This window comes from Ruditapes philippinarum, unplaced genomic scaffold (assembly GCF_026571515.1).
Source record: "Ruditapes philippinarum isolate M1 unplaced genomic scaffold, ASM2657151v2 ctg848_1_1_1_1, whole genome shotgun sequence".
NCBI classification, from domain to species: Eukaryota; Metazoa; Mollusca; class Bivalvia; order Venerida; family Veneridae; genus Ruditapes; species Ruditapes philippinarum.
The window spans coordinates 282257-302678 of NW_026860662.1; the positions used below are offsets into that span (position 1 = coordinate 282257).

Sequence of the window (20422 nt, forward strand, 5' to 3'; positions counted from 1 at the left end):
CCAAAACAGTATGAAACGACATAGACATACATCTGAAGAACACAGAGGGGCGCCGCCTTGGAACGGTCAGCAGCATAATAATGACTGCTGGGGAGTTTAAACCGGTTAATGGTGCTAATATTGAATATCTCAAACATTATCTTAACTCTGCCGCTGGATCTGTACCTTGGCAGATGAGTATGGTCAACCCTCGCCGTGAATGAAGACCATATAATTAAAGGACAAAACACTATGCTATTATGTGTCACATCTTGTATCATTGGCTTTTAAATATAACAGCGGAGTTTAACTTGTGACATTACTTATTGTGTAGCAAAATAAAATTTTGTTTAATGTTTATTGAAATTTATTTTATTTACGAAAGGGTTAACTCCTAGTTTGGACTACTTTATAATTAAAGGCCACTGGTTTGGCAAAATGTTAAAGTTAAAATTTAATAGCTTTAATAAAGTTTAAAAGTTAAAATTTCATACAATAATGAACAAAAAACTCAATAAATATTTTTTATCATGAACAATGATTATGTCTGATAAATATGTTATCACATTCAATAATAAGAAGCAACATTTTTTCTGTAATCTTAATACAGATTATTTCAAATCTTACAAGTGTTCTGCAATAATTATACAGATTATAGAGATTACTTTTGAATTATACAAGTTTGCTGTAATATAAATACAGCATATTAGCAAGCAGTTTAAAATTAAAATGCGACAAGTTAAAATTCTTATAGGACGCAACCATCACGGGACTATCACGTGAAACGGTTTTCTAACGAATGTCTTCCGTCAGAGTCGGTTCATTGTCTCGTCAGTCTGATCTATGTCGGATCGCATTCGGGAGAATCGGGACGCTGTCTGGACAGATTCGGTCTTTTTTTACCATGACAAAGATACAAATCGGATCAGAATCGGATTGAGAACGGGATAATCGGGACGAATTCTGCTGTGACGGCTGGATCGGGACGCCTCCTGAACAATATCTGATCGTTGTCGTGATTAAATAAATGTTTTTACAAATTTTGATAAAAATTTGAATTTCCAGTCACGAATCACAGGATCTTGATCAGACTTTTGACACATTTTAATCGGGAATGATCCTATCAAGGACGACAGTAAAAATCCTGAATGTGTGACTTAGGCATTATGCAGAATAATGTTTAATTATTTATTTTCATCGGGAGTCGCCTGCGAGTATTTAAGTGATTGCCTTCTACTGGTATTAATGTTTAAAAGATAGCACACTAGTTTAAACCCATCTACCACTTAAAAAAAGTATCGTCACCAAGAGAATAAAAGCTACTTAAACCGGCAAAATATAGGCCTGATATTTGGTTTTACTTTATTGACAATTCAACTTATATAAATGAGAAATAAAGATATACCAAGATTGAACCTTGTAGTACACCAGCTAGTATATTGTTTCAATTGGACATTGAATAAGAATTATATAAATAATAAATTACATTCATACAAACTAATAAAGAAAAACGTTAAAAAATAAATGACAAAATAATAGTAATAAAATAAGTAAAATAATGTACACTTTATATTGAGTGTTCTCCGTTCTTCAACATTATACAAATAATAAAGAAATGATAAAAAACTTTTTGAGAGATATATTCGGATGTTAATTAAGTGACGTTTCAAGTATCGAGTTCGGCAAAGAGTTGTATTATTTAACTGAAAATTTCATCATACTCATTCTCCATTTGAATGATATAAACTTTAAATTTCCATCATTCTCCATTTGAATGATATAAACTTTAAATTTCCATCATACTCATTCTCCATTTGAATTATATAAACTTTAAATTTCGTCCGGTAGAAGTTGGTCATGTACTAATTGACACAAGCATTTAGCTCCGTTCTTCATTGTATGTCGTCCTTGTGCTTCACTCTCTACCAACATCAAATCAATATTGTCTCTCATGAAGTCATCAAATAGTCGGTCTGTATATTCCTGTAAATAACATTTAAATTACGCCGGTATATTGATAATAAAAATGGATGTGTTAACAATGTTTTATAAAATAGATTATTTATACTTGAAGGTACTTCATGGAAAAATCTTGTGATAAATGGTTTATAATTATTTGGATAAATAAACATGTCAAAAGGTAGGACGGAAAAAACAAGAGTATTTCATATCTATGCTATCTGGGTACAGACTAAATCAACAGTAAAGAAAGGTAAAATAGCTAAACACTAATTGATTTACATACCAATATAGGAGTGTCATTTTGAAAAAAAGTTTAATTAAAAACAAAATCTTTATTCATCTTACATAATGAAAAGACGTTCTTAATTGGCGAATGGTAGATGGGAAGTAACACTGTAGACAATAAGTAATAAAAGTCATGCATTGTAATCACCCATAGATAGCAAACTAAACTCTAAAACTTAATTAATCAATTAAAATGAGGATGTATTATTGGAATACCTGCAGTTTGATTCTGTCGGCAACATGTGTTCTTCAAAGCTTTCCTTTTCAGTACATCTACGTACAAAATAATTCTACAAAAAGACAAAAAAAAATGCATGAATATCTTATCAAATGAGCCGCGTCACGACAAAACCAACATAGTGCGTTTGCGACCAGCATGGAACCATACCAGCCTGCGCATCCGCGCAGTCTGATCAGGATCCATGCTGTTCGCTTACCAACCTTTTACAAGTAGAGAAACTGATAGCGAACAGCATGGATACTGATCAGACTGCGCAGATGCGCAGGCTGGTCTGGATCCATGCTGTTCGCAAACGCACTGTGTTTGTTTTGTCGTGACGCGGCCAAATATATCTTACACATTATTTATTTCAGAAATATGTAAGTAAATGCCGCTATAAAAATGTACGTTCTTTTCGGTGACAGCAAGATTTTGTTGTTAGAATTTTTTTCTAGACTTGAGTTCGATTTGAATATGTTGATTTCTACCAAATAGTAATCTAAGTAAATTTATCAGGAAACAATGAAGGAAAGAAAATTAAGACTTACACGGCATGGTTTTTTGTCGAACCTCATTATGTGCAGCTTCTAAAATAGAAACATTATTAAATATCTTAAAATCAATTTGACAAAAATATAATAATAATGTATCATATTTTGCTCCAGATATTGTTTTTGTCATAAGGGTTCTTTTTGTCCAAGTATCAATCAAATCCATAAATGACTTACAAAGTTTGTGGTAGATATATAAACATAACCACTCAAGGTCCATTTGCACACGTAAAGAATGAACATGTTTATGGTAGGTGTTATAAGTAACTAATTTCATCTCGATAGATTATTGCAGCTCGTAGTAACATTCATGCTATTAAATGACAGGCGACATTATTTGACATTTTAATTATAACAGGACAATAATGAATACATTAATGTTTAAATGTAATAAAATATATTTAATATAAAAGTTATAACATATACCCCTGCTTTGAATATTACAACAAATTTGCCAGTGTCAACAGTCTTCCTGTTTATTTTTGTCCATAATTTCCGCATCAGGTGTAATTTAGTCTGAAAGAGAAATGTCGCACAATTATTACGTTCATAAATTAGATAAACCCTTACCTCACCTAAATAAAAGCATCAGAACACTTTCAATCTTGTTATATAATAAAAACAAAACGGTTACATGAACTAAGGATTTCGGTTAATGTCCAAGTGAAATACTTTGGATACGGCTTATTGGACATTCCTTAGGCCGAGGTGAATATCATTAATTAGTCATGTCCGTAAATTGTGACTTGGATATTAATCATTACCTTAATGCAATAATTAGTCATGTCCTTAGATTGTGACTTGGATATTCACCGTTACCTTAATGCATTAATTAGTCATGTCCGTAGATTGTGACTTGGATATTCACCGTTACCTTAATGCATTAATTAGTCATGTCCGTAGATTGTGACTTGGATATTCACCGTTACCTAAATGCATTAATTAGTCATGTCAGTAGATTGTGACTTGGATATTCACCGTTACCTAAATGCAATAATTAGTCATGTCCGTAGATTGTGACTTGGATTTTAACCGTTACCTTAATGCAATAATTAGTCATGTCCGTAGATTGTGACTTGGATATTCACCCTTACCTTGAATGCATTAATTAGTCATGTCAGTAGATTGTGACTTGGATATTCACCGTTACCTTAATGCATTAATTAGTCATGTCCGTAGATTGTGACTTGGATTTTCACCGTTACCTTAATGTAATAATTAGTCATGTCCATATATTGTGACTTGGATATTCACCGTTACCTTAATGCCAATAATTAGTCATGTCAGTAGACTGTGACTTGGATATTCACCGTTACCTTAATGCAATAATTAGTCATGTCCATAGATTGTGACTTGGATTTTCACCGTTACCTTAATGCAATAATTAGTCATGTCCGTAGATTGTGACTTGGATATTCACTGTTACCTTAATGCATTAATTAGTCATGTCCGTAGATTGTGACTTGGATATTCACCGTTACCTTAATGCATTAATTAGTCATGTCCGTAGACTGTGACTTGGATATTCACCGTTACCTTTAATGCATTAATTAGTCATGTCCGTAGACTGTGACTTGGATATTCACCGTTACCTTAATGCATTAATTAGTCATGTCCGTAGACTGTGACTTGGATATTCACCGTTACCTTAATGCATTAATTAGTCATGTCCGTAGACTGTGACTTGGATATTCACCGTTACCTTAATGCATTAATTAGTCATGTCCGTAGACTTTGACTTGGATATTCACCGTTACCTTAATGCATTAATTAGTCATGTCCGTAGATTGTGACTTGGATATTCACCGTTACCTTAATGCAATAATTAGTCATGTCCGTAGATTGTGACTTGGATATTCACCGTTACCTTAATGCATTAATTAGTCAATGTCCGTAGACTGTGACTTGGATATTCACCGTTACCTTAATGCATCAATTAGTCATGTCCGTAGACTGTGACTTGGATATTCACCGTTACCTTAATGCAATAATTAGTAATGTCCGTAGATTGTGACTTGGATATTCACCATTACCTTAATGCAATAATTAGTCATGTCCGTAGATTGTGACTTGGATATTCACCGTTACCTTAATGCATTAATTAGTCTTGTCCGTAGATTGTGACTTGATATTCACCGTTACCTTAATGCAATAATTAGTCATGTCCGTAGATTGTGACTTGGATATTCACCGTTACCTTAATGCAATAATTAGTCATGTCCGTAGATTGTGACTTGGATTTCACCGTTACCTTAATGCAATAATTAGTCATGTCCGTAGATTGTGACTTGGATATTCACCGTTACCTTAATGCATTAATTAGTCATGTCCGTAGATTGTGACTTGGATTTTCACCGTTACCTTAATGCAATAATTAGTCATGTCCGTAGATTGTGACTTGGATATTCACCGTTACCTTAATGCAATAATTAGTCATGTCAGTAGACTGTGACTTGGATATTCACCGTTACCTTAATGCAATAATTAGTCATGTCCATAGATTGTGACTTGGATTTTCACCGTTACCTTAATGCATTAGTCGTGTCCGTAGACTGTGACTTGGATATTCACCGTTACCTTAATGCAATAATTAGTCATGTCCGTAGATTGTGACTTGGATATTCACCGTTACCTTAATGCATTAATTAGTCATGTCAGTAGATTGTGACTTTGGATATTCATCGTAAACCTTAATGCATTAATTAGTCATGTCCGTAGACTGTGACTTGGATATTCACCGTTACCTTAATGCATTAATTAGTCATGTCCGTAGATTGTGACTTGGATATTCACCGTTTACCTTAATGCATTAATTAGTTCATGTCCGTAGACTGTGACTTGGATATTCCACCGTTACCTTAATGCATTAATTAGTTCATGTCCGTAGACTGTGACTTGGATATTCACCGTTACCTTAATGCATTAATTAGTCATGTCCGTAGACTGTGACTTGGATATTCACCGTTACCTTAATGCATTAATTAGTCATGTCCGTAGACTGTGACTTGGATATTCACCGTTACCTTAATGCATTAATGATTCATGTCCGTAGACTGTGACTTGGATATTCACCGTTACCTTAATGCATTAATTAGTCATGTCCGTAGACTGTGACTTGGATATTCACCGTTACCTTAATGCAATAATTAGTCATGTCCGTAGATTGTGACTTGGATATTCACCGTTACCTTAATGCATTAATTAGTCATGTCCGTAGACTGTGACTTGGATATTCACCGTTACCTTAATGCATCAATTAGTCATGTCCGTAGACTGTGACTTGGATATTCACCGTTACCTTAATGCAATAATTAGTCATGTCCGTAGATTGTGACTTGGATATTCACCGTAACCTTAATGCAATAATTAGTCATGTCAGGAGATTGTGACTTGGATATTCACCGTTACCATAATGCATTAATTAGTCATGTCCGTAGATTGTGACTTGGATATTCACCGTTACCTTAATGCAATAATTAGTCATGTCCGTAGATTGTGACTTGGATATTCACCGTTACCTTAATGCAATAATTAGTCATGTCCGTAGATTGTGACTTGGATATTCACCGTTACCTTAATGCAATAATTAGTCATGTCCGTAGATTGTGACTTGGATATTCACCGTTACCTTAATGCAATAATTAGTCATGTCCGTAGATTGTGACTTGGATATTCACCGTTACCTTAATACATAAGCAGTATAACATTGCACGGCTTGGTTCTAAAGTTCAGTAGTATAATCACGTATACCGTAGAAAATGCCAAGAGAGCAGTAACCATCATAACGATAAGTCGTGCAATATAAGATAACAATGATACCAATAGAATAAACATCTACTTCTATTTTAATGTGTTCATAGCAAAAGAACTGTCAAGAAGAAACAAAAGTAATTGTCTGTAAAAACAACATTTAGTTTATAGGAATCTAAGACCTATCAACGTTCTTTTGAATATACTGTACTCGACAGTGTAGTCGTAGTGTTGTTCTTGTTCAGCTTATAACAATTAACTTTTTATTTTGTTTTGTTTTTATAACCAATATAATTTAAAGTCCTTCAAATATAGATCCATAATTATATAAATTTTGTTGCAATAACGTCGCATGCCTTGAGTGCACGAGCACTTCAATTTCGGCAAACTTTACCGTCTTACATGTAGTCATTATATTACAATGATCAAGTTTATTTTATCTACAAAAACAATAAATATGAATACTAGTACCCGCTGTTTCAAACCCTTTGTCATTCCTTTCCATCTTTTAAAGTTTCCAAGCGATCCACATGTGTGCACGATAATTACACAAAGCCACAGAATAAACATAGATAATAAGCCATACAGAATTCCGTGTTGTACTGTTGCTAAATGTTTGTCCACTGTTGGCTTAAATGACTGTTCCATAATGGCGGCACTCACATCAAAATAGAGAAAACCCGCCATGAAGAATACAAATGTTGTCATGCGTGAAAAAATGATGTTAATATGGGCATACTTTACTAAGTCGGACTCCCTCACAATCTGTTGTATTTCATTCAATAGTGTGTCTGAAATCTGAATTAAACACATCTGTTAACTATATAAATTCTAAAATTGTGTAATAAGCATACACAAATAATGGCTTACACCCTGTCACACTAGGGCGGTGTTCTCCCGGCGTCCAAAGAAAATTCAGAACGCCGATGTGAGCGCAGTAAAATCGCAAACAACGCCGAAGCATCGCCACAGCATCGTATTGACATCGAATAGAACGCCGACCGACGACGCGCATTTTGAGCATGCTCAAAATAAACACCGCCAATTGGCGTTTTGATAAGAGCGCAGTTGGATCGCAGTAAGGACACCGTAGCAATTCAGTAGCATATCTTACAACGTAACAGGAGCGCCGTGAGAGCGCAAAGGGACCGAATGAACCCGTTGATTATCAATGGCGCTTGCACGGAGATTGAGTGGCGTCTCTACCGCGCTCATACTGCGTGTGCACGGCGTTTTTACGGAGCTTTAATATTTCAGCGCAGTGTGAGCGCTGTAAAAGCGCAGTGGAAGCACAAAGAACGCAATAGAAGCGCAGTCCGAACGCAGATAATCGCCAATCATGGAAGCTCCGAAGCATCGCCATGAGGACGCCGTGAAGACACCGTGAAGTCTCCATGTCATCAAAATATCACAATGTTTATAGCGATCTCGCGGCGCTTTGTTAAATTTAACAACGCCGTGCAAACGCAGTGAAAGCGCTTACTAGTGTGACAGGGCCTTTAATTATTCATGTGCTTTAAATGATTTAAAAAAATAAAAATATATAAACTAGAAAATAACAATGAAGTATGGCTATTATATCATCAGTGGTAACATTACATTTCGTTGGAAGCGACAAGGTTCAGCACAAAGTAAACCTGATTTTGTTTAATCACTGCAATATTATAATATAAGCCGCGTCAGTCTGATCAGGATCCATGCTGTTCGCTATCATAATTATTCTCTACTTGTAAAAGGGTTGGTATGCGAACAGCATGGATCCTGATCAGACTGCGCGGATCCATGCTGGCCGCAAACGCACTATGTTGGTTTTGTCGTGACGCGGCTCATGTTTTACATACGTATAATACATTACAATACATACATTACCTTTATGGCTCATCAGGACTATACCAGCATATTGACTATTGCTGGAATGTTAGCATGTCATTGTTCAACTCACCTCAAAGCCATTCCTCCTAATTGAGCGTCGATTTGCAGCATTAAAAATCATTGTATACCGGCACAATGACAACCATCTCCATGAAATAGTATATTTTGACAGCAAGAACTCCAGCGTATATCCATTGCTTTCTTAAATACATACAATAAAATATCAATTTACCACAGTGTCAATGACAAGTAAACATCGTGTATTCTTTTTATTTTCATTAATTATATTATATATTGAAACCTTTTAGCTTATAATTGTAAAACTAAGCTAATTGCTGACATATAATGATTAACTAAAAGTGAAATTAAACCAAAAATAAAATATACAGAAAAACAATTTCAGTTGCTTCTGGTCGAGCAAAGAAATTTGTTTTTTTAAATTGTATTGTTTACGTCGAACTATCATCAACTATCAGTGCAACCGCAATACATGATACATACTTCTTTGGTATACGAGCTAACTTCGTTTTAATTTTGAAATTAAAAAGATAAGAACAATTCTTTTTAATTGTTTTATATTAGATGTTATTTTGACATTATTCTGTCCTAGATACAAGACAACAACATACCAACAAGTTGACGACTGTTCCACTCTGAAAATTAACGTTTCAAAAAATCAGCAAATATTGAAAAGAAATAACACGAAAATGTATACTAGGCAGTGCAAAATCATCTAAAATAATATAAATACACGTAAGTTAAGTGTGGGCAGAAACATCACATGGATTTTTTCTATCGGAGACTTACTTTATCATGTATGTTCTACCAGCATTCATACCATCCAAAATGTATACCTTTACAAAACGAAATTGATAGACAGAACAAAACATTTAAAGTGACATTATGTCATCAAAGAGCACATAGTGAGTATCACGATAGAAAGTAAAAAAATAGTTTACATTTTCAATGCCATAGTTCCTTTCTATTTAATAATATACTTGGCATGAACGATTAATTAATAACTTATGTGACCCAAGAAAGTTTCTGTAGGCTAACACCCGAATTTATGTTCACTCTTTAAAAAGAGTAGGGCGGTCTTTTCACATTTAAGTCAGATTGATATTTTATCCTAAACATTTTCGAATATCAACTGTTGGTCAAACATCATTAAAACTGTCAATCTTTTGAAATATATATACATGTAGTCAATTCAGGTCAAATTGACAATGAAATAATTAGCATAATGTCACTTTACATGGAATTTAAGATAGTGAGTACGTTGACGTTTGCAAACAGATATGTAAAATAATACTTAATATTTAATGATTTTATTCCAAATATTTCAAATAAAATGCTAACCGTTTGATATAAAAGCATCAAGGATTTTGGTGTGCATGTCAGCAGGGTCTATACATCCGGCGTCAATGTGTGTATAATTCTTCAGCACATTTGGAACTTCACATTGTTGAATCTTGATGGGAATTATTGTATAATCCTCTTCAATCTTGGCATGCAATGCTTGTTCTATTTCGTGTTTACAGAAACGACTCTGAATGAAGTTTGGTGATAGAACAATTAGTGTGCTCATACTTCTGTTGATAGACTCATTTATATTTCCTAAGACTTGCTGTCCTGGTAAAAAATCGCGTTCGTGATAACAACATTTTACACCGTGTCGTTCTAAATTGTCAACGATAATTCTCACATCCTCTGCGTCGTCTTGAATATAACATATAAACATGTGATAATCTTTATTATTGGGTAACGGTGGTATATTCCTATATTCACTTCTATTGTCCGTATATCTTTTTATATCTGCTATTTCAATATCCGTATTTTCTTCACATTTCACAGGAATCAATTCCCTAAAATTATAACACTCCGCCGCCATGTTTAATCGTACTTTCCGAAAGATAATGTTACATGTCATTGCGCATTTTCGGAAAATAAAGCTCGGAACGATTACTCATCTACGACATAGCTAAAGTCACTTAGCAAAAAGGAATCGGAATAAATTCGTTTAAAGCCTGGAATTTGAAGAAAAGCAGCATGCTTTTGTCGATTAAAGCGCTTTTATCTTTACTGGTAAGTAAATTAGATTTAACAAATTTATTGTGAAAATGCATAGTTATAAAAAAACATTTAAAATTCTAAACTACAGACAAGTTATTTATAGAACTGGGTTTCCAGCTACATGTACATTATTATGTTTTTTTAAAGTAAATGCGCCTTCCAGTTTCCAAGATTTTTCTCTCGATAAACAATTAAATAAGGAAGAACACAATTCTACATATGAAGTCTTAACAAAAGAATGCCTATGATAACTTACTGTGGTTATTTATTTATAGTTACAACTTAAGGATTTCCCTATGTTTAAATATATAAATTTTCAACGCCTGATTTATAAATACATGTACTCTGATAAGTAGAAATATGATACATGTATTTTGTGCGTGTGTGCTTGTTTTAATGACCGACAATGGTGTAACATTAGATTTTTACTCTAATATTTTTTATTCGAAATATGCCGATATTCATACATATGAAGCAGAAATCTGTATTCCTTTCAGATTTTTTTTAATGATGAATATTTATTTATGTTATTTCAGTAGACCAGGCGCTAATGACATTTGTCAATCCATTGGCAATAACTTTGATATCCTACTTATGTAGAAAACTCTTATAATTATATTGCTTGTAGAATAAGCGCTATCACAGGGGATCGTCTCCTAATGTGAAATTCACTGTCAATATTTAAAAAAATATCACTCTAGTTATAATCCATCTACCCTCTTAGAATGCAGTGTTATTGCTCCGCGTCCATAGGCGCGGAGCTATTAAATTTTGTGTTTACTATTTTTTTGTCCATGGGCCTGGATTTTATCAATTAATCCCTTCGATTGACAGTAAAAAATTGGATTCAATAGCTCCTTCCGATTATTATATTGTTCCCCCTTCGGTGATATTAACGAATGAGAACCAGAAAGCAGTTCTGCTGTACATGAATTCGAAAGCTTTAAATAGCTATAAATGTTCTGATTTTTTGACACCTTTTTTATTGATAGTACATGTACATGAAATTATAATTTGTTACATTTTGAATTACATTTACACACAGCATATCAAGTATACTATTAGTGATTGAATTTGTCAATATAAAGAAGATTTCAGGCATAAGACTTTAATAATTTTGCTTCCGATAATTATTCTTAATGTATATTTATGAATCTAAATGTTTTATAATAACATGTTGATATATTGGTTGTTTTGAAATAATTATAACTTTATTATATAAAGTTATATTTCATTGGCAAAAATCCGGGGTCCGTACTCGACAGCGAAAGCTGCAATTAGTGCCCGTACGGGCGGATGGACCCTCATTAAGCATAGACTATAGATATATAGATCGCATCATTGGTAAAAACAGAAACTTTTATCTGCAGTTTGAACATGAGGTGTTTTGTTTTTTTTATGAATAATTTTAAAGCAATTCAGCAAAAAAAGTGTATTGATCTCCCAAAAAATCAATTAACAATAGCGTTTTATATATGTATTTTATATACCAATGTCAGGTAGCTTTAATATATTTGACTCGCCTGAACAAGATGTTATCGAATTTCCTCATACATGCCTAAAATTCAGGTAGCAATCTTCCATCAGTATTGAAAGAAACCCTTTTTTAATTTGACATGGAAAAAATTCATGTAATATTACTATATTATAATATTAGTCCCTTTTGTTACAATTTGTATATTTGTTACAATTATACTAATAAAAAAACGGGCTTTGATATTTTTATCATCTTATGTTACTGACTACAGTAGTGACACAAACAGAACACAGTACAGTCAAGTCACATGACATTTACAAGTCTTGTAAGTCTTGTTTTTTCGTTTAGGGTACATGCATTTTTTTTACTTGGGGACCATATGCCGTTTTTCATCGAATGGCACTAACGTAACACATTGAAGGTTCCATGATAACCGCCATATGAACACATCTGCGGATGTTTAAAAATTCTAAATTTTACCAGTTCATGTTAAATGTTGAATTCTGCTTAAGCCGGTGCTAGGGGGCGTGGACGGTAACTTGCACTTTCCAGTACCGTCCATGAACAGGCTCAATCAAACCTAGCCTGCAACATTTTCAATTTTGTTGTGTTGTACTTTCTTTAGGGATTCTTATTTCTCTTTATTTTGTTTGTATTCAATGGAATTACTTTCCTTAACAGGTAGGCAACAGTGAAAGCATATTTTCAAATTAAATATCTGGTCCCTCTTTTTAATTATGGACAGTGCATAAGATATGTATAATTATGCAAAAAATGGTTTACAAAACATTAGGAAAAAATCTACAATAGTATATACTTATTCTGAATATAACATGACCTGTCCGTAGGAATAATTTGGCAAGATATCTGTAATGAGCGCATTTTTTTGCGCGGAGCTTCTCAATTGCTGCATTGCAGCAACATTTGTACTTGTTTTAATTGTGTTTTTGACTCAGTTGTTCATTCACCAATTAAATTTGAGATCAACGGTTACTTCCTCTGGTCAGTTTCTTGTTATGCTTGTGAAATTATGTTTCTTCTACAAATTACAATGCAAAGGTTAAACTAAATTGAAACTAACAGTTAAAAATGAAATTATTTTGATCAGAATTTAACGATATATACATGTATATACAACTGATTATTCCTCACACAACTTTAGAACCCGTTTCGCTGGAAAAAGTATGCATCTTCATAAAAAAATCGTTTTATGTATCAAAATAATTTTACCTCTTATATTTGATCAAATTGATATAGGCTAGCGCCGTATTTCAATTACGTTAGTTGAATTTTTGCATTTCATTATGTTACGTTTTGGCACAAGTTGTATTTGAAATGCAGTTGACTATATAAATACTATCTTAATATAGTTATTTAATGGCAATCCGCTGTTCCAACCTGCATACTTTATTCATGAGCATCCATCATTTGTAAGTTAATAAGATAACCAAACAGAAACAAAATGGAGGCTTTCTTATCAATGTCCTTCGTAATGGTCCTGCTTCTTAAATTGATTTAAGTATCGACTCTGCTTCAGAATTGGCCCTGCTGTCTTCGCATTGGCCCTGAACTCTCATATTAACCCTGTGATAAAATATAATGGTTTCACTTTTCTATTACAAACAGATACAACAAATTAATTACACACCCAATATTACATAGGTAGTTAATACACTATTATAGTTATTTTGAGTTATAGTCCTTAGTTATTTTTTCACTTAGCTCACCGTTTTGAAGAAAAAAATATGCTATTGCTAAAGTCTTGTTGTCGTCGACGTTGCCGTCCGAAAGCTCAAACGTTAGTCATATTTTGTTTATTTCTCAATGGATTGCCTTCGTACTTAGATACAACAACCCTTTGGACAAGACCCTCAAGTTGACTAGATGATAAATGACATTGACCTTCAATAGATCTTGAATTTTGCTTGATTAAAGCTATAATTGGTTATAGCTTTATTATTTATGACTGGATTATCTTCATAATTGAACACAACAACCGTTAGGACAATACCTTTAAGTATAGCTTATTGATAATGACCTTCACTCATCATTTATCTTGACTTTTCAGGTCAATATTTGAATTTTTCCCGATCTTCTGCTTTAATTGGCTAAAACGCATTAATGGATTGTCAACATACTTCAAAACAAAACCCTACAGGACAATGAATTACTGGAGATCAATCTCAATTTGCCCTTGTTGCATAAATTACCTTGGCCTTGGAGGTCAAATTATTGTAATTTAAAAGTGTTTTGCCACAATTGTCTATATTTGTGTAAGTAAATATGGGAAATCATCATACTTAGGTACATCAATTCTTTGAACATTAGTTATTAAGATATGACATTGACATTTAAATGACATTGGCAGTCAAGATCAAATACTGAATTTAGCAACTTTGTTATTTTTTACGGGTTAACTGTATACTTTGACAACAGAACCCTTTTGACGAACCTCGTTTGTTGAATAATTCAAATATGATCTTGATCTTTATTTTTTCATTGGTCAAGGTCAGATTACTGATATTTGCCTAATTTTTCTAATTTTGCTATTTGATTATCGATTTGATTGATATTTGGCAAAAGGAATACATTTGACCAAAACCAACAAGTTGAATTGTTCAGATATGACCTTGACTTATGAAATGTTAGTCAAATATGAAATTTTACTTATTTTTTTGTACATGAAAAATACGTTTTCTGGGAGTATTCTTTTCAACAATATTCTTCTTTCAATGTGTTTGACTGCGTGGCCCCAACTAGGCGTTGGCTCTTGTTTGTCCACAGCATAACTCGTAAAGCAAGTAAGGTATCAACTCAAACTTTAATAGTTTAATATAGGGGAATGTAATGTACATACATGATAGCTCTACTTACCATATTTTATATTTTTGTACATAATATTTTCCACAAAGAAATATTTGGGATAACAATTTGCAACTTGTTAGATACTATGACAATCCTAATCATTTTAAGTGATTTTCTTTTGTTTCTTCATTGTAATTCTTATTTGGTGTATAACTCAAAAAGTAATCACGACATTGAGATACCAACTTGAAACTTCATAAGTGATAAGAACCTTTTGAGAAATATATTGGAAACATCCTCTTTAGAATTACAAGAATAATAACTTTTTTATTCTGACATAATCTATTAAGCATGTGACATATTATGTATTACGAAACTTTTACAGGAAAAAAGGTCACAAAAAGACAGAATGCTGTTGACAAGAATGACAGGCCTCCACGTCATAAGTTTTTGCCCTTTGATATTTCTTATGCGTGATTTGCAAATTTTATTTTCTAACTCAAAATACTTCAAGACTGAATAGCTGTCATATACTAGAGCTTGTTTTGTTTTTAGGTTATTGCCCTTTTGTGTACAGAACCGTTAATGATATATTTTGTGTTGCATATTTCTCTCGTAGTATATGAAGTTAAACTTCGTCTGCCGAACAGTCTGATTTATGTTCTTTTCTTTAAACTAATGTACGACTTAAACAAATAACATTGTTATTTTCTTTTCAGGTTATCTTTCGTTCTATATTATGTGACATGAAATGCGATGACGTAGACATTTGTCCGAAATACAAGCCATATTGTTCAAAGGTTGGTTGTGTGTTTGAATGCCCAGGGCAATTTTATATAAACGGTACAAATTGTGTGTTATCTTGTGGAGACTGGTATATACACGATCAAAAATGTGTTCAACAGTGCCCAGAAACATGGCTCGTTAAGGAATTACTCACATTGCATAATGGTCAGGAGTACATGGAGAAGAAATGCGTGGAGAACTGTAGTACATTTGAATATGTATTTAACAATACTTGTGTTGAGGCATGTCCTTTAGAATTCCCATACGTAAATAACCGTAACTGTAGCGCTCATTGTTCAGATGAAAAACATTTACTACAGAATTTTTCAATTAATTCATTGACATATTTTAAATGCGTTAGTGTATGTCCTAGACTTGTTAATGATATTTATTGCACAGACAAATGCGTTGAAAAGCTTGTGCTTAATTCGACGTGTGTAGAGAAGTGTCCGGAAGCATTTCCGTTTATATCAGAAAGGAAATGTGTTGAGACTTGTCCAGACACAACAGTATATATTGACAAAGACGTATGCCTACAAAACTGCAGTAAAGAAACACCTTTCTTTAACAATCAAACCTGTTTAAAGACGTGTCCGGAAAGCTTTTACACCACAAACCGAAATGGAATTATTTTCTGTGAAGACAAGTGTCGTAACGGAGAGTACACATATAAAAACACCTGCCTTAATTCATGTGCCGATGACGGTAAAAGAAATTACTATTTATTTTACTTGAATAAAACATGCCAAGAGAAATGTCCGTCAGACTATCTTGAACAAAAAGAGGACTATAACTATATTGGGAACTGTGTGAAAATTTGCCCCCAAAGAATAATTTGTTTTTTTTAATGGGAAGGGTTTTTGACAGGTTTTCCCCTTTTTTTAGAAATGAACTGTGTACAACGAATGTCCTTCAAGTTTCCAATGATTTTTTCGTTTTAATGATTAAAAATGTATGGGGCTGACATGTAATCTAGAAGAAATTTCAAATGTGTTTTCAAGTGTCCACATGGTGCATTTTTTTTCAACAAAACAGTGTAAATAATTGTCCATTAGTATCGAGTTTCTTGGGCAAGTTGCGAGAAAAGTCCCGAGAACTTTTTTTTTGAAAAAAAAAACGATATCTACAAGACTGTACAGAAATATACCCGTGGTTTTCAGAAACAAAAACCCAAAAAAAACTCAGAATGGTTTTGAATGTCCGGGGAACTTTTTACTTTTAACTCTACATGTGTGTCGGAATGTCCTCCCAGTCATCATTTTATTGAAAACAAAAATTGTAAAATGGATGGCTGTTCAACAGCATATCAGTACAATAAGTCTTCATATATTATCTGTACAGATTCATGTGACGATGCAGACTTCATTTTGAACAATACTTGTGTGAGGGATGTCCGACCGAAAAAAAGACTTAACAATAACTGATTAACGCCATTTTGTTAACAAATGTCAAAATCATTATAATACATACGACATTTTACTGCTGTACGTTGCACCAACGATTGTTCACTTTGGATTTACAATTCTGAATAAAAATTGGTTTAATGTTTTTTGCAGTGTCCCAATTACGTTTTTAATGAAACGTGGGGTAACCTGTCCGTTCCAATTGAATCATACATATTACGAAAAATCCCGCCAAGTGCAAAATTAGCCATGACAAGTGGAAACTGAAAACAATAAATTTAAAGTTGAATTCAGCGCACGGATGCCTGAATATTTGGGTTTTGTCACAAAACCTATGTTAACCTACCTGGTCCACCTTCCTATTTTTTTTTTTGAAACAGATGGCTGTTTCTAAATTGTCCAACCGCGCGGCGAAACCCGTTTCAACAATTTATGTTCCGGGGTGTTAATAAAACAGTGACAAAGAACGAAATTTTTTTGCAAATTTTGTTAAAATTGTAAATTTCCAAGATATTTCTGTTGAATCACAATATTATGTGAACTAACATGTTCGAACGAAAACAAACTAATTACATCAAAAAAGTTATGCCAACCAGGTTGTCCGAAAGGAAATGCAGCTTTAAAAGTTAATGAAGGCATTAAATGCGTTGATAAATGTCCACCTAAGTATGTTCGTTTCAATGATACATGTCTGTCGATATGTCCGAAATATACTTACAATTACAACGACTCCAGGTGCGTTTGTGAATGCCCAAAGTCGGCTCCATTAGGATTAAGAGACGAAAAATGGCGTTGCATTAAAAGTTGTAGTGAAAGCTACAAAACATTTAAAAACGGAAGTTGTATATATGAATCAGATTGTGATGAACCATACTTTATCTTTGGGACAAGCTGCATCCTTTCTTGTCCTGATGGTTATTTCTGGTTACAAACATGTATAAAAAGATGGGATACGCCTGACACAACAATTATTGCTACTCTTCTTGGAGTGTGGGTTGTACTGTTAATGTGGTCTAGAACTGCGCTTAAAGAATACTTCATTGTTTTATCGATGATTCTGTTTAAGGTAACAATTATTTCTACTTACTTACTCATTTTGGTTAATATTTCCATTAATAGTATTCTTTCCTAAATACGTGACAAATAAAAGGCTTTGTTGCAATTAAGGTAGTATTCTTTCAAATAATAAATACAAAAATGTTATAACAAATTTTATTCATGTCGACCTACAAAAGAGTAGTAATACCCACTCAAGAAAATGATATATATATATATAATTTGTTGTTTTCTTATCAAATTATGGATTAAATAACTAATTTTTAAACTTCAATTTTCGAAGGAAATTCTGAGCAATTGTTTTGACCGAATCGTCGGCATCTGCTTTGGTTAAGTTTTCGTTTATGGTCATTAAACTTCAATACTTTTAAAGCTATTTTCATTGACACTTTCAATAATATGGATGAACCCTAAATGAGTTCTAGTTGTCACACCTATAACAAGGTTAATAGATAAAAATGTCTAGTTCACAGGACCTGTAGTAACAAAATTACAACTGGCCATTTTCACAAGATGCATTGACATAGAAACTTAAATATGTGTCTATAGATGTACCTTGAGAAGTCCTACCAGCTGCACAAATTCACATGTTTTAAACAGACCAAAGGTTGATGTCACATTGATTTCTAATAACAAAACATTAAACTAGCCTCTAAAGGAAAATGCTTTGATCAAGTAACTTGAAACATTGTATGTATATGAACCTAGATAGGCTTTATTTGACAAACTTATTTTCAGGTCAAAAGTCAAGTGAACATGGATCTGTAATAACAAAACATTTAACTTGCCATTGAATCAACGTGCATTGACCTAGAAAACTAGAATGTACATTGCTGCGTTTCAGATCGGACGGTCAAAGATCAAAGTCACTTATTAAGAAAATTAATTTGCTAAGAGTACTGCATAAATATGAACTAAATCACAATTGGCCAGTCATTATTGCTACACCCCTTCACAGTTCTAAATATTCACATTTCGACTAAAAGACAATTTAATATATACACATGATTGCAATAAGTACCACTTATTCAATACTAGCTACATCTGTAACTATATTAATTTTTTTATCTGTTTCTGTTTCTAGACAGACGAGAGTTACAAGAAACACATGGACGAGAGTATTGATGATGAAAATGCAGAGACTACAGTCGACGATAGACAACCTTTAGTCACGCAAGATAATGAAACTGAAGAGGTATAGTCCTTTAAACAAAGACTATAAATAAACAGAAAACAGTTAGAAATGTTAGCTAGAAGTTTGTAGTAACTAGTAACATTGAAGATTTTTTTCTTTTCTTTTTAAACTTGATCATTAATCTAAAAGATATCTTAAATGAATATGCGATCAGTTTCACCACAATGTGTACAGATTGGCTGGAAAAAGCCTATCAAACTTATTATAAAGGTTTGAATTAATTTTTCTTAACCTTTACTGGTTAAGAAAACATTACAGGAGAATAACTTTACTTAGGAAGTTTTGGGAAATATATACAAAATTCTGAAGGCTAGAATAGACAAGTGAGTTGAAATGATATAATGAATTTATGACAATAAGCCCTTAGAGGTTTTAAATAATTTTAACTATTTAGGAGTTGTCTTTAACTATACAGATTCATTTGCTTTGAATTATCAAAGTATTGGTTTAATCAAATGTAAACAGATGATATTATTTAAATAGGTATTTATCAATGGATATGGATTTCCTGATGTATTGAATTGTTCAAGACGATTTGAAGTAAAAGTATTTATATCAATGTTCAGACAAAGACAAGTAGATTGTTTTAAACAAAATGGTTTTCTGATATAGTTGTTAATAATGTTATTATTATTTTATGCATATGTGAAAACTGGCTTTGGTATGGAAAATTATCTGAATTTGCTATCTCGTAAATCTTCAAGAATATGTATCACGAAATTGTGCATATCTGCCCATAAGTTAAGAATTGAATCTGCCAAGTATGGCCGGAATATGTTGGAATGACAGAGTATGTTATATCAACAAAATTGCAGACGAATTTCATTTTGTACTTAAATATAAAGCGTATTAAGAATAGCGAACTAAATATGTTAAACGTTATCATTATATTCATACAAGTATATATAAATTAGTCAAGCAATAAATGCATGTTAATCAATTTGAGTACCTAAATAAATACATGTACTCAACCATTTTTGAGTATTTCTCTCTATTCTATCTTGACAC

General features: G+C 32.9%; 2 protein-coding genes across 2 annotated transcripts; one reads left to right on the forward strand and one right to left on the reverse strand.

Annotated features, from left to right (window-relative positions):
* Nucleotides 1–2414: 2414 nt before the first annotated feature.
* On the reverse strand, nucleotides 2415–10549 carry LOC132712947 (uncharacterized). The gene is made up of 7 exons (XM_060695385.1): nucleotides 9979–10549; nucleotides 9249–9272; nucleotides 8690–8820; nucleotides 7219–7545; nucleotides 3424–3513; nucleotides 2995–3033; nucleotides 2415–2516 (listed from the first exon to the last, which is right to left on the reverse strand). Exons 1-7 carry the CDS (start codon nucleotides 10547–10549, stop codon nucleotides 2415–2417), a joined length of 1284 nt encoding a protein of 427 aa, XP_060551368.1.
* Nucleotides 10534–19916, forward strand: LOC132712948 (proprotein convertase subtilisin/kexin type 5-like). The gene is made up of 4 exons (XM_060695386.1): nucleotides 10534–10704; nucleotides 15694–16567; nucleotides 17760–18229; nucleotides 19304–19916. Exons 1-4 carry the CDS (start codon nucleotides 10669–10671, stop codon nucleotides 19418–19420), a joined length of 1497 nt encoding a protein of 498 aa, XP_060551369.1. The 5' UTR covers nucleotides 10534–10668; the 3' UTR covers nucleotides 19421–19916.
* Nucleotides 19917–20422: the final 506 nt, after the last annotated feature.

Excerpts from the sequence above, each read along its gene's own strand:
- LOC132712947 (XM_060695385.1), bottom strand. The coding sequence starts at position 10,549 with ATGACATGTAACATTATCTTTCGGAAAGTACGATTAAACATGGCGGCG. Across the intron at positions 7,546-8,689 it reads TTAGGAGGAATGGCTTTGAG|ATTTCAGACACACTATTGAA; the intron begins GTGAGTTGAACA and ends TGTTTAATTCAG. Across the intron at positions 3,034-3,423 it reads TTGTAATATTCAAAGCAGGG|AAGCTGCACATAATGAGGTT; the intron begins GTATATGTTATA and ends TTTCTATTTTAG.
- LOC132712948 (XM_060695386.1), top strand. The coding sequence starts at position 10,669 with ATGCTTTTGTCGATTAAAGCGCTTTTATCTTTACTG. Across the intron at positions 10,705-15,693 it reads AAGCGCTTTTATCTTTACTG|GTTATCTTTCGTTCTATATT; the intron begins GTAAGTAAATTA and ends TTTTCTTTTCAG. Across the intron at positions 16,568-17,759 it reads CTATAACTATATTGGGAACT|GTTGTCCGAAAGGAAATGCA; the intron begins GTGTGAAAATTT and ends TATGCCAACCAG.